General features: G+C 61.4%; 2 protein-coding genes across 2 annotated transcripts; both read left to right on the top strand.

Annotated features, from left to right (window-relative positions):
* Nucleotides 1–1,113: 1,113 nt before the first annotated feature.
* Nucleotides 1,114–4,407, top strand: LOC104256792 (zona pellucida sperm-binding protein 3). Its single transcript, XM_059823960.1, has 9 exons — nucleotides 1,114–1,515; nucleotides 2,228–2,346; nucleotides 2,424–2,527; nucleotides 2,754–2,931; nucleotides 3,019–3,139; nucleotides 3,531–3,622; nucleotides 3,806–3,948; nucleotides 4,116–4,205; nucleotides 4,292–4,407. Exons 1-9 carry the CDS (start codon nucleotides 1,114–1,116, stop codon nucleotides 4,405–4,407), a joined length of 1,365 nt encoding a protein of 454 aa, XP_059679943.1.
* Nucleotides 4,408–8,278: 3,871 nt separating this feature from the next.
* LOC132318000 (zona pellucida sperm-binding protein 3-like) lies at nucleotides 8,279–10,867 on the top strand. The gene is made up of 9 exons (XM_059823906.1): nucleotides 8,279–8,647; nucleotides 9,113–9,231; nucleotides 9,321–9,424; nucleotides 9,635–9,812; nucleotides 9,901–10,021; nucleotides 10,116–10,207; nucleotides 10,365–10,506; nucleotides 10,587–10,668; nucleotides 10,743–10,867. Exons 1-9 carry the CDS (start codon nucleotides 8,279–8,281, stop codon nucleotides 10,865–10,867), a joined length of 1,332 nt encoding a protein of 443 aa, XP_059679889.1.
* The last annotated feature ends 2,582 nt before the right edge of the window (nucleotides 10,868–13,449 follow it).

Genomic DNA, 13,449 nt, shown 5'->3' with positions numbered 1-13,449 from the left:
CCTCCTGATTTATAGCCTCTAACCAGGCACGAGGAAGCTTGCAGGATGCTTCAGCTGGGTCAACCTGCCCCGGTCCCCTCCCTCTGGGGACCACGGAGAGGACAACCTGCTGCTGAATCATCCCAGGACGGGATGGACTGCCCAGACACCATGGGGACCATTTTGTCCCAGGTCTAAGAATTCTAATCATTATTAGAAATAATTATTATTTCTAATACCTGATAGCTCTAATATTATTCCTGACAGGGATTATTCTATTCATTATTTTACTACCACTCATTTCAATCCCAGTCCTGCCCAGGAAGCCGGTGGCTCCGGGGGTCAAGTCTGTTCAGGAAACAGTTCAACAGCCACGTGTGCACAAGCATTTTCCTCCCTTTTGCTAAAATCCCGGGAAACACAAGAGAACACAAGGAAATATGGGTGGCAGTGCAGGCGTGGACTCCATCCTGTGGAGTCTGGTCCTGCAGAAACAGGGATGCAGTTCAGGGCAACAGATGGGTATCTCCTCCATGATCCCCCCTTTTTCCTTTTATTCTTCCACCTAATTCAAGTTGAAATTTCCTCTTCTTCCTCCAAAAAATCAACCTTTGCTCAGTAGAGAAGAGCCAGCCATGAGTCCCTCACATCCAGGAAATCCCCAATTGTCCTTGACGTGAGCGGCTCCATGAGGATCATCACTGCCTTGAAGGAGCTGGGGACAGGGACAAGTTTGGGCACCCAGAGAGTGGGTTTGTCTTGGGAACGTGTCACCCACCCCACGCCATCCACCGGCGACCCCACTGCAGAAGGGCCTCATGATTTGGAGGTGGGACACATCTCTGTGGATCTTACAGAGCTGGTTGTTACCGAAAAACGGGAAAAAACTGCAGTTGGCTGCACAGCAAACTCCACATCTCTCCTGTGGGTGAGGGACCCAATCCAGCACCTCGTTAGCTCATTAGAGCCCACCAGGATGGGTTCCCCAGGGAATTGGGTGCTCTCAGCTGTTGCCAGTTGCCCTTATGGGAGGTGTGCTGAGCATCACCTGAGGTGGGAGCAGCTGTGGGAGGTGTGGGCTATAAAAGGTCCCCAGGCAGCAGTTGCTCCTTGTGCTAGACCCTGGTAGGCAGGATGAGGCCTGGAAGCAGCCTGGGGTTTGCTCTTTTCTGCTGGGTTTTTGGGGAGGTGGTTGCTCGCAACCCCTGGGGCTTCCTTAGAGGGGAGGCAGAGCTATGGAGGTACGGAGGGGATCTTTCCTCGGGGCAGCCCCGTGCCTTCTCCCAGCCCTCCCCTTGGGCATGGGTGGATGTCTCCCAGCTGCAGGCTGCTGCCCCGCTGCACCCCGTGGCCGTGCGGTGCCAGGAGGCGCAGGTGGTGGTCACGGTGCACAGGGACCTCTTTGGCACGGGACGCCTGGTCAGGGCTGCAGAGCTGACCCTGGGCTCGGCCGCCTGCCCGCCGGTGGTCTGGAGCGCTGCTGAGACCACGGTGACCTTCGTGGCTGGACTGCATGAGTGTGGCAGCACCCTCAGGGTAAGGTGGGGTGGCTGGAGCCCTGGGGTGGGGGTCTGGTCCGGGGGCTAGCTCTGGTGTTGCATGAGCAGGGAAGTGTGTGCAAGAGGCAGAGAAATTGGGTTTTTCCTGATGAATGTGAGATATCTTAAATCTCCCGGGACTACTTATTCTGTTGCTGCCACCTCCAGGGTGGAGCCCAGATGAGCTGGTGCTGGGAGCCACTGTAGCAAGCCAGCAGTGGATGTCTACCTTAGGAGGCATCTGGGTGCTGCTTGAGTGTAGCGTGAAGCTACTTGACAGAAAACTTAAATTTGAAGTGGTCCCTCTCCCCTTGGAGAGGCTTGGGCTCACCAGGGTGAGCAGGTACCTCCCCCCATACTCTTAATTGAATCCTTCTGAGCAGAAGTTACCCTCTGATATCTTGGGGGACAGACCTTCCTGTCTGTTCTGGAGCATGGAAATGAGAAGAAAAAAAATAAGACTCAGCTTGAGCAGCAGCTCTGCTGCTGACCGGAGGCTGTCCTGGGATGGGCTGGAGCAGCTTCCCAGCCCAGAGCATCCCTGCAGCAGGATGAGTCCCACTCGCCTGCCTCCGGCACAAATGCATACTGGCTGATGACCAGAAGAAACATTTCAGCACTGAGTCTTCAGGCTTAAATGCGCTGCTCTGTGTGTGTGGCCAAGGAATGGGGCTCTTAATGACTGGATAATGTGTCTTGTCTTTCCCCAGGTGACCCCTGATGCTCTAGTCTACATCATGAGTTTAAATTACAAGCCAGCTCCTGCTGGCAACCCTGTTGTCATGCGCACCAGCCCCGCCGTGGTTCCTATTGAGTGCCACTACCCGAGGTGAGCCAGCGTGGGTGAGTACCAAGCAAGCCTGTCTGCTGCTACGGAGCCTTTAACTATGGGCATCTCCTCCCCAGGAGGGACAACGTGAGCAGCAATGGTGTCAAGCCCACGTGGGCGCCTTTCCGCTCCACCCTGTCCTCCGAGGAGAAGCTACCCTTCTCCCTGCGCCTCATGAATGGTAGGTTTTGGGTGAGGGTCTCCTCTGGTGCAGGGAGGTGGCTGTGCTTCCCCTGGATGGCACAGCTGGTGCTGGTATTGCCCTGGTGCTCCTGGAGCAGGTGGGGTTTGGTACAGTTCTGGTGAGCAGCCAGGGCCTTGGGCCTGTTGGGGATTCCTTGGGTGGAAGCGGCAAAGCACAAGCTGGCTTCCCATTCATGAGTGCCTGGTGACCTCTCGCCTTCCAGATGACTGGAGTGGCGAGAGATCCTCCACCATATTTCAACTGGGAGAGGTCCTCCACTTCCAAGCTGGTGTCAACACAGAGAACCACGCACCTCTGAGGCTCTTTGTGGACAATTGTGTGGCCACCCCAACCCCAGACAGGAGCTCTTCTCCCCAGTATGCTTTCATTGACTTTAGCGGGTAAGAGCTGGTTGTTCCCTTATTTAGAGACACCTTTCTGTAGGTTACGGGTATCTCTGGTAGCGGGATCCTTGCTTTTGTGTCTAGGTGCCTGGTGGATGGGCAACTGGACGATGCCACCTCGACTTTTATATCCCCAAGACCCAGGCAAGATGTGCTTCAGTTTGCAGTAGATGCATTCAAGTTTGCAGGAGACTCCGGCAATCTGGTAAGTCCTTCCTAAAGCAAGCGAGCTCCCTTGCCTGCACGGGGCTATAGTCTCACTCCGTCAAGAAAGTTTAATGTGGTTTTGTCTAGAACTACATTCCCAAGGCAACTGCCTCATAGCAATGTATGATTGAGGTCACTCTGTATTACTGCTTCTGGATCACGACCCTCTGAGGCAAGGATCTTCCTTGGAGACCAGTTCCGACAGTGGTCAAGACAAGCCCTTCTGATGGGCTTCAATAGCTGAACCCTTAAGTGGCTTGAAGGCAGCAGGGTGGGGTTGAGCTGCCCTGGGGAGATGGTGGCCCCAGCGGAGACTGACTTCACGGTGCATGGGAAAGCCAAAAAGGCAAATGACAGCCTAACCCCTCTGCTCTGCCTGACCTCCCCAGATCTACATCACCTGCCACCTGAAGGTCTCGCTGGCTGACCAAGCTCCTGACCCTCTGAACAAGGCTTGCTCCTTCAACAAAGCCAGCAACCTGTGAGTAGCTGGAACAGCAGCTTGCCCAAAGGTGAAGAGCTTGGGCTTCTTGTCTGGTGTGTCACCTTCCAGGAAGGTGGGGTTGGCTGTCTGGGTGGGAGGGTTTTGGTCTCTCCTAGGAGACCCCAAAGCATGTGAGGGATTCCTACCATAGGGTGGGCTACTCACCAGGCTCTCTTCCAGCTGGAATCCTGTGGAAGGCACCCGGGATGTCTGCTCCTGCTGTGAGATGAGGAGCTGTGGCTTGGCCGAGCACTCCAGGTGGCTCCATCCTCCCTCCCCATGGCAAGGAGGACGTGTCCGGAGAGAACTGCCCTCCCAGCTTGGTAGGTCTCTGTATACCTCTTGGGCTTTGTCACCGTCGTGGCAACTTGCTCAGAGCTGGGTGGCTGGAGCTGCCTCACAACCTGTTGGCTCCTCAGTGCTAATGCAAGGCTTGGGAGAGGTAGATGTTCGAACAAGCCTGTGAGTGCTCAAAGGTCCTCCCTCTCAGATCCCTTGGTGAAAGAAGCAGATGTTGTTGTTGGACCTCTCTTCATCCACAGCTGGCAGGATCACCCAGTGAGGAGGATGCCTTCACAAGGTAGGGCAAACCCAGGGAAGGGGGGGGTGGCTTGTGTGGCAGGTCCTGGGTCTGACTGTAACCACCTCCTTACCTCTCCCTTCTAGATGCAAGTCACTTGTGGATGGTATTGGGGCTGGCCGCAGTTGCTGGTGTGGTCATCCTGATCCTTGCTGTTCTAGGAGCTCTGACTGTCTGCCGAAAGCCCAGCAACCCCGTTTAAGTTGCTAGTTTCAACTTTTATAGTCTCTCCAATAAAAAAAAAGAAGGACTGAGAGAGGTTTGGTGGGGGGAGTGGAGAAGTCTTCCTGGAGATACTGAGCTAACCAAATCTTCCCACTAACTTTAACTGTACTGCTTTGCACCCAATTTGGGTCTCGCTCTCCTGAAGCCCTGTCCTCAGCAGAGCTTTGTACACCCCCATGAACATCTCCCAGAGCACCTAACTGGGAACTGATGCAAAAAAAACACCAGCCAGAGGTTGTCATCTTGTTTCTAGAAGCGTGGACTTGTGTTTAGCCTCATACCTTTTTACCTTTCTGTGGAGCTCCTTGGGTCTGCTCCATACTGGTAACTCCTTACTCAATAAGCCAAGGGGAGCTAAGGGTTTAGTAAAACTTGGACCACCCTCCTCCTGCCTGAAGTGGTTTCTGGGAGAGAAATCAAGCTTTGCTGGATGAGGAAGGGAGCACAACCGGAGGGTCGGTAGGTTGGGCTCTTCCTGGGGCAGACGGAGGCAGGAATTCCAGTCCCTGCCCCAAGGACTGTTTATACATTTCAGCCAAGGCTTGTTACATACAACTATGTGTAAACAGTCCTTGGGGCAGGGACTGGAATTTCTGCCCCCACTTCCCCCCCCACCTCTAGAAAGGGGCTTTCTGACATGTCTGAGTCACATTTGCGTCTTCCTCCTACTGCTGTGAAGTTTGGGCTCTTCTGTTACCAGAGCGGCTGTACATAAAGATGTTCCTGCCCCCAACGGAAGCCCTCTTGCTCCCCACTAGCTGGGAGAGGTTCCCACTTTAGGCAGCAGTGAACATCTTGGGATGCAGCGGTTGTTGTCTTGTTGTCAGACCTGTTTGCAGCGTGGTCACCTCTTGAGCTGGTTTTGCAGGGGGCAGGAGGACTTCTGCAACCTCTTAGCTTGCTCTGGGGGAGCTTGGGCAGCTCTCTTGGTTGTGGAGGACAGAGGCAAGTGGTATAGTGTGTCTTTGGATGTCATCCAGCACCCTAGAGACCTCACCCAGGTGTCCTTTGATAGAGGTCACCTTGCAGCGGGATCAATTTGGTACAAGGTGCCAAGCTGGACTTGAGACTTTGGGTCACCGAAGCCCTGTTCCATCCCTTCCCTTGCTATTGGTTTGGCTGCTCGTGGTTCTAAAAGCAAATTAGGCCTCCCTCAAAATTCAAAGATTAGTTCTGGGTTGGATCGGGGAGCGGTGCTGACTTTGGGTTGGGGTTGGCTTCTCTCCTCATCCATGTAATCTGAACCTTGCTGGGGGGGTTTGGTCCTCGTCTTGCAGTGAGGTAGGAGTTTTTAGGGGGAGAAGTCTTCACCATCCCATGGGAGCTGTCTGCTTTTGGGGCAGAAGGGAGAGGAGGAGGGTGTGGAAACATGAGTGGAAGGGATCTCAGAAGGTCTCCAGTCCAACACCAGATGTATCAGCCCTGCGTTGGCCTGGCTGAGGCTGGCAATGTCCATGGATGGAGATCCCCCACTTCTATGTGCCCAGCCTGGGGCTGCACAACCCTCCCGGAGAAGGAATATTTCCTCACCTGAACCTCCCCCACCACAAGTTGTGGCTGCTGATGTGTTAAATCATCATGTAACCGATTCCTTGTTGATCAGCATCATCTCCATGTGTTTGGTGCCCCAACCACCCATTGGCACACATGTTGTGAGCTCTCTTGTTTGCCAAGGCACACGGAGGAGAGTTTTAAATGAAAACCCCTCTCTCTACTGCTCGGCACAGCTGCCATGCAGCCGTTCAACCAAAATACCTCAGCAGGCTCCAGGGAGACAAATATTGCCCAAATCTGGTCTACAAAGAAATTGGGGATGGGGAAACGCTCTCCGGCTTTCCTCCTTCCTGGGCAGCATCCCCAGCCCTGGCGATGCTCAACAGCAGCACTGACCTCAGCGTGTGATCAGAGGTTTTTTGACTTAAAACTTTACATTATAAGGAAAAATGAGCTTTAAAGTCTCCTTTATGCAATGGGGGGAAAACCACTGGGTTTGTGTTTGCCCAGTGCCCTGGGACTTTCTGGTCTCTGCCTCCTCCAAAAAAATGAGCTCACGCTCTTTCCCAACCGTGCTGGTCCATGGCCAATGTCGTGTTGTGCTTGGAATAAAGACAGGATAGCTGATCCTGGCAAGGGCTAACCTGGGAGCAGAAATCCCCTTTTTCATAGAGAAACACCCCCCCTGCCCTGAGGCTGGGCATGTTTCTCCACCTGGGATTCACCTCTGCGAATTTGAGCCATGTCAACACAAGATGACCCATCAGAGGGATTTATTCTCCCGCTGGGATCAAGCCCCGGTACCCAGAGACCCCCGACCTAACCCCAGAGCTGGCTCCTGAGCTGCTGCTCTCTGGGATGCGATGGGGCAAAACCAGGCATCTCCTGCGGTCCTTGCAGCCAAGGACCAGACCGAGATGCTCTCCCCCGGGGTTGGGGGGCAGCCGCTTATTTACTGATTCAGCATTGCCCGCTGCCGTTATCTCCCTGACGCACGGGGCTCAGCCTGCTGGAATCCCTGGCATTTCTACACCAGTGCCAGTCTCAAGGTATTTTAAACACGAAGGCAAAGTCCTGGACCCGCTGACAGCAGTAGGGACGGGGTATCGGCTCCCCGGGGAAAGGAGCCGGTGGGAACGGCAGAAAGTTTTACTCCGGTCCGTAATTCTTTCTAGGATTTCTGCTAGGAATGGGCTGGCCAACATCAGCCCCCGAAACTTTCTCTTTCTTTCCATTTTCCCAGAAACAGCTCAGCTGCTCCAGCTCGAACATCCAAATCGGAAGTTTTCCACTGTCCCTAAGGCGTGCCAGGGCCATCCCTAGAGACGGACAGGGATTTGGGGTAGGAAACTGCACATCCCTCATACGGAACCAACAGGATGCTTGCAGAGACCTGGCAGGGAAAAAGAGTTAGAGACTCCCAAAAAAGGGATAGAAACGCCAATAATGAGGCTTGGCTGTTCTCCAGCTGTGAGGAGCCAGGCAATGCCCAGCCCTGCTCGCGCCAGGGGGGTGGGATACAAACCGGGGTGCTGCGGCGCAGGGAAGGGAGCGATGGGTGGAGCGCTTCGCCTCCGGCTTCTTCTGCCCAGAGCCCGTTTCCTTGAAGGCAACAAAACAAACACAACCCAAAGAGCTGGGGAAGGGCAGCAGAGATAAAAAAGAAAGGTTGCGGCTCCACAGCTAATGACCTCACTGCCGAGGCTGAAACGGGGGTTGTTCAGCCCTGGCTGAGAACGGCTGCGCTCGTGTCAGTGGTGAGGGCTCTCCATCAGCTACTGCTGACCGAACGTCCCAGTCCCGGCCCCGCTGGGATGTTGAAAGCCCCTGTTTGGGCTGGAGCTGTGAGCACGTGGGCTCCCGGCCCCTCCAGCACATCAGCATCCGAGCGGAAAACCGAAGTCCCAGGGGGGCCTGCGGCGCCGGGGAGGGATGGTCCCCGCGGAGGGGCCGGGAAGCACCCGGATGGGGATCGTGGACCCTGCTCTCCCCGCTCCTGTCACCTCCCCAGCAGCCTTGAAAAGCCCCTTATCACCTTATAACCTAAACAAGCCACTTTGTACCAGTCTCCCCGTCTCCGGCTTCTGCAGAGTTTTATAAACAACTTCCCCAAAGAGGCTGACGAGGATGTTTTCTCTCGCCTTGGGCAGCCCGGGAATGGGGGGTCCCAGCACCCCGGAAATGACTTGGTCGTGCCTCCCCTCTCCCCGCACCCATGAGGGCTGGCCTTTGGGTGCCATTGGTCCCCAAAAGGGAGCCCAGGGGCGGACGGTTCCCGCTCTCTGGGTGGGGGATATAAAGGCTGGAGGAGCAGCCCCGGCTCTCTGTGCCGGGGTTTGCTGGAAGAAGGAGGGATGGGACCCGAAAGCGGCTTGGTCCTCGCTCTTCTCTGCTGGGCGGCGGGCGAGGTGGCTGCCTACCCACCCTGGGATTTCTCCTGGGGTGACCCGGCGAGCCGGGGAGCGCGGACAGACCCCTACGCCGGGTCCTGGGTGGAGGACCCCCAATCTCGAGCCATCTCCAGCCAGCAGCCGGTGACAGTGCAGTGCCAGGAGGCTCAGCTGGTGGTGACGGTGCACAGGGACCTCTTCGGCACCGGCCGCCTGGTCAACGCAGCCGACCTGACGCTGGGACCAGCGGCGTGCAAGCATTCCTCGCTGAACCCTGCCCACAACACCGTCACCTTCGCCGCCGGCCTCCACGAGTGCGGCAGCATCGTGCAGGTAAGACCTTCTCCTCCTCGGTGCTTCCCCCAGTCCCGGGATCCTGCCTGGCGTCCCCCCACCCCGGAGCAGCTCCAGGCTGCAGGACCGTGCAGTGGGCATCCCCCGTGATGCCGGAGGAGCTCTGGGTGCCGGACGCAGAGCACCGTCGAAGAACACCCTAAGGGAAGGGCGAGTGGGTATTTCCCCCAAACCAGAGCGGTTTTTTCCCAAAGCTGCTTTGCCCTTTCAGCCAGAGACACGCCGATGGTGCAAAGCATCAGACCCATTTCGCTCGGGTTTTGGCCCATTAGGAAGTTTAACTCATTGAGAACAGAACGGGACTCCTTCTCCATCCCCTTTTCCCTGGCTTTTTCTCCCTTTCCTTGGATTTCCCCAGCATTTCCCAGTTGGGAAAGGACGGAGACGCAGCTCAGTGGTGGGGGGGTGACCTCTCCGCCGGCTTCTCAATGCTTTTCTGCCCAGATCACACCGGACTCCCTCATCTACCGCACGCTCCTCAACTACGACCCCAGCCCCGCCAGCAACCCCGTCATCATCCGCAGCAACCCAGCCGTCATCCCCATCGAGTGCCACTACCCCAGGTAAGGCCTCCCCGTCCTCAGTACCCCCCACCCCGCTCCCCGGGGACCGGCACGGGGTCGTGTCCCGATGCTCGGTGGTCCTTGCGCAGGAGGGAGAACGTGAGCAGCAACGCCATCCGGCCCACCTGGGCTCCCTTCAGCTCCACGCTGTCGGCGGAGGAGAGGCTGGTGTTCTCCCTGCGCCTCATGAACGGTAGGTGGGAAGCCATCCCGACCTGCGAACGGGGATTTTTCCACCCTTCTCCCAGTGTGGAGGAGCTCGGGGACCCAGCACCCCACTGGAGAAGCCAACCCACCCCATGGCAACCATCAGCGCTCCTGCTTTTGGGCTGAGCCTTGCCACGGGAGCTGGGGGACAGCTGGAGCCCCCTCCCCTCTTCATCACCCCGGTGATGCCTTACAGAGGACTGGAGCGCCGAGAGACCCTTCACCGGTTTCCAACTGGGCGACGTCCTCAACATCCAAGCGGAGGTGGGCACCGAGAGCCACGTGCCGCTGCGGTTGTTCGTGGACAGCTGCGTGGCCGCCCTGAGCCCCGGCACCGACTCCTCACCCCATTACGCCATCATCGACTTCAACGGGTGAGCCCTGGGGACCCGCCGGCGGCGGAGCTGGAGTGGGGGGGGACCTGCCAGGATGCTGACCGCCCCCCACCCCGTCCCACCCCAGGTGCCTGGTTGATGGGAGGTTGGACGACACCAGCTCTGCTTTCATCACCCCCCGGCCCCGGGAAGACGTGCTGCGCTTCAGGATCGACGTGTTCAGGTTCGCGGGGGACGCCAGGAACCTGGTAAGGCTGCGTGTGTCCCCATCCCACCAGCCCCAAACCAAGCCGGTGTCCCCCACAAGTGTCCCCCCACCGCTCTCCCTTGCCCTCCCCGCAGATCTACATCACCTGCCACCTGAAGGTGACCCCAGCGGACCAAGCCCCGGACCCCCTGAACAAGGCTTGCTCCTTCAACAAAGCCAGAAACACGTGAGTAGCCACCGCACCGGGCCGGGGCACGTCTGGGCGGCATCCCACAGCCCCCGGCGTGGCACGGGGCTGCGTTGCGGACCCAGATTCAGGGGACATAAGTGCTCCGTGGGTGCCGGGGGTGGGATTCGGTGACGATGCTCCCACCCCGCTGCAGCTGGGCGCCGGTGGAAGGCACCCGGGACATCTGCAGCTGCTGCGAGACGGGCAACTGCGAGTCCCCTGCGCTCTCCCGGAGGCTCAACCCCCTGGAGCGATGGCCCGGCCGCCGCTTCCGCCGCCACGATGCCAACAGTAAGGTCCCCGTGGGGACAGAGGGGACACCCGGGGGATTGTGGGGTCAGCCCGCCTCATTGCTCCTTCCTCCCCAGGGAAAGAGGCTGAAGCCGACGTGGTCATTGGCCCTGTGCTTCTCTCGAGGGACCCGGGCGCTGTGGGAGAGCGGCAGGAGGGAGGTCAGGGTGAGTCCCCACCGCCCGTGGTCCTGTGACACGGCCCCGGTGACGAGCGCTAACAGCCCCCCTCGCTTTCGCAGGTGGGGTGACGATGGTGCCCGGCGTGGGGATGGGGCTGATCTGCGTGGCGGCCGGCGTGGGACTGGCCGGGGTGGTGCTGGCCGTCGGCGTGGGGCGCAGGAGGTGCGCCCGTGCCTCGGCGTGAGCGCAGAGCGAGACCCGAATAAAGCCTGGGAAGGACAAACCGCGTCCGTGCTGCTCCCTCTGCGATGGCACCCTGGGGACGTGCCCGGGCTGGGTGCGCTGCCAAGGAGGGGGCACCCATCCCCTGCACGTGGCCATTGGGGTGTCGGACCCCCCAGCTCCCGGGGAGGGGGGTCCTCTACGTCTCCACCCGGGATTCAGCTCAGTTTTGGGAGCTGCCCCGCTCATGGGGCACTGGGGACAGCCCCCTTGCCATGGGGACACTGGGGACAGCCCCCTTGCCATGGGGGAATCCCAGCTGGGTCCCCTCCGGTCCTGGGCGGGGGGGGAGGCAGAGCAGGGTGCGGGGGGGCTCCGGCTCAGCCAGGGAAGGACCCCAACTCCTTCGGGAGGGCGCATTTGGGGAGGGGGGGGGGGACCCTCCTGGAGGGGAACAAGCGACAGCCCCGGCACTCGGCTGGAGCCCCGCGGGAGGGGCCCGCCCCGCCATGCCCCGCCCCCTCTTCGCCCCGCCCCCGCCATGCCCCGCCCCCTCTTCGCCCCGCCCCTCTCCCCGCCTATTTAAGCACCGCCCAGCGCAGCACCGCCATTCCAGTCCCGCAGCCGCTGCAGTGCGCGGTCGCACTGGCTCCGTCCGTTCCGCCCCTCGGCGGGCTCCGGGCCCGCCCCCAGCCCGGGGAGCCGCCGTACCCCCGCTTCCCTCGGGGCCACCGGCCCCGGTCCTGGGGCGGGGGGTCCCGGGGAGCTGCGGGGCCGGGCAGGGGCAAGGGGCGGCGGAGAGGCCGGGGGCGACCGCGCCGCGGCCCGGCCTGGAGGACCTCGGTGGCGGCGGTGGGTGGGGAAAGCTTTAGCGCCCTTATTGTGGGGGGTGGTGGGTTTGAAAACACGGCGCTTATAGCAGCATAATTAATTAATAACACGTAATTATTGTCTTTAATTCCGTTCCCGCTGCAGCCGGGCCCGGCACCCCCCCAGCGCAGCCCGGCCGCGCCCCGCCCGCCTCCCGCAGCCGCCCCGGGCACGGGCCGGTGCCCCTCACCGCCCCCACGGGCCCCGCCACCCGCTCGGCGCCGCGCCAACCTTCCCCCGACCCCAGCGGGGAGCGGACGGCGGGACGCGGCCCCCGCTCCCCCCGCCCCGGCACGGCACACCGCCCGCCCGCCCCGGCCTCAGGCCCGGCCTCCCTCCGCGGCGCCCGGCATCGAAGCGGAGCGCCCGCCCGCCCGCCCGCGGGCTCCGGCCAGGCCAGGCGCGGGCGCCCCGCGCTCAGCCAGCACTGCCCGGCCCGGCTCACCGGCGCTCCTCGGCCCGCGGAGCCGCGGCACCGCCCGTCCCTCACGGCCGCCCGCCGCGCTGGCGCTCTATAGCCGCCGGCCCCGCCAATCAGGCCAGCCAATCCCGGCCCGTTCCTTCATTCCGGTCCCGCCCCCGCCCTTCTCCGCGCTGCCCAATCCCGGCTCGTCCCTTCAATCCGGCCCCGCCCGTCTCCGCGCTGCCTAATCCCGGCCCGTTCCTTCACGCTGGCTCCGCCCCACCCTTCTCCGCCCTACCCAATCCCTGCTCGTCCCTTCAATCCGCACCTGCCTTCCAAGTCTCTGCTCGGCCCGATCACGACCCGTCCCTTCAAGACGGTCCCGCCCCTCACGTCTCTGCTCTGCCCAATCCCGTCCCGTCCCTTCAATCCGGCCCCGCCCCTCATGTCTCCCTCTGTCCAATCACAGCCCGTCTCTTCAATCCGGCCCCGCCCCTCACGTCTCCGCTCTGCCCAATCCCGGCCCGTCCCTTCAACCCGGCCCCTCCACCCCCCCTTCCCCGGCGGCGCCGATTCGTCGCCGTCGCTCCGCGGAGCCACAGGGGCCGCGGCCCCACTGCCACAGCCCCGGCAGCGGGTTCTGGGTCCCGGGGGCTCTGGCAGCGAGGCCGCTCCCGGTTCCCGTTCAAGCCCCCAGAGCCGGGAAGGGCCTGAGCTCGCGGCGACCCCGCGCCGCCGGGACCGCCCGGACCGGGAGCTCTCCGGGAGTGCGGCCCCGGCGGAGCGGGGGGACGGGGCGGATGGGGCTCCCCGCGCCTCTGGCCGGGCCGCGCCTCCCGGGGCGGCGGCGACGGGATCGCGGCCTGCGGGCGGGGGCGGGGCCGGATTGAAAGGGAGGGCCGGGATTGGGCGCAGCGGAGCCGCGCGGGGGCGGGACCGGAATAATGAACGGGCCGTGATTGGGCAGAGCGGAGACGAGATGGTGCGGGCCGCTTGGGCCGGATTGGGCCTAGCGGAAGATGGCGGGGGCGGGGCTGGGGCGGGGCGGGTCGGGATTGGCGGGGCAAGCGAAGATGGGCGGGGCGGGGCGGGGCCGGCGGCTGTAGAGCGCCGGCGCGGCGGGCGGCCGTGAGGGACGGGCGGTGCCGCGGCTCCGCGGGCCGAGGAGCGCCGGTGAGCCGGGCCGGGCAGCGCTGGCTGAGCGCGGGGCGCCCGCGTCTGGCCTGGCCGGAGCCCGCGGGCGGGCGGGCGGGCGCTCCGCTCCGGTGCCGGGCGCCGCGGGAGGCGGCCGGGCCTGAGGCCGGGCCTGAGGCCGGGGCGGGCGGTGTGCC

The sequence above is a fragment of the Gavia stellata genome, chromosome 13 (assembly GCF_030936135.1).
Source record: "Gavia stellata isolate bGavSte3 chromosome 13, bGavSte3.hap2, whole genome shotgun sequence".
Taxonomy (NCBI): Eukaryota; Metazoa; Chordata; class Aves; order Gaviiformes; family Gaviidae; genus Gavia; species Gavia stellata.
This window is presented reverse-complemented; position numbering and strand designations above follow the sequence as displayed.

Coding starts and splice junctions, on each gene's coding strand:
- LOC104256792 (XM_059823960.1), top strand. CDS start 1,114: ATGAGGCCTGGAAGCAGCCTGGGGTTTGCTCTTTTCTGCTGGGTTTTT. Junction 3,140..3,530: donor CAGGAGACTCCGGCAATCTG/GTAAGTCCTTCC, acceptor TGACCTCCCCAG/ATCTACATCACCTGCCACCT. Junction 4,206..4,291: donor GAGGAGGATGCCTTCACAAG/GTAGGGCAAACC, acceptor TCTCCCTTCTAG/ATGCAAGTCACTTGTGGATG.
- LOC132318000 (XM_059823906.1), top strand. CDS start 8,279: ATGGGACCCGAAAGCGGCTTGGTCCTCGCTCTTCTCTGCTGGGCGGCG. Junction 10,022..10,115: donor CGGGGGACGCCAGGAACCTG/GTAAGGCTGCGT, acceptor CCCTCCCCGCAG/ATCTACATCACCTGCCACCT. Junction 10,208..10,364: donor TTCAACAAAGCCAGAAACAC/GTGAGTAGCCAC, acceptor ACCCCGCTGCAG/CTGGGCGCCGGTGGAAGGCA.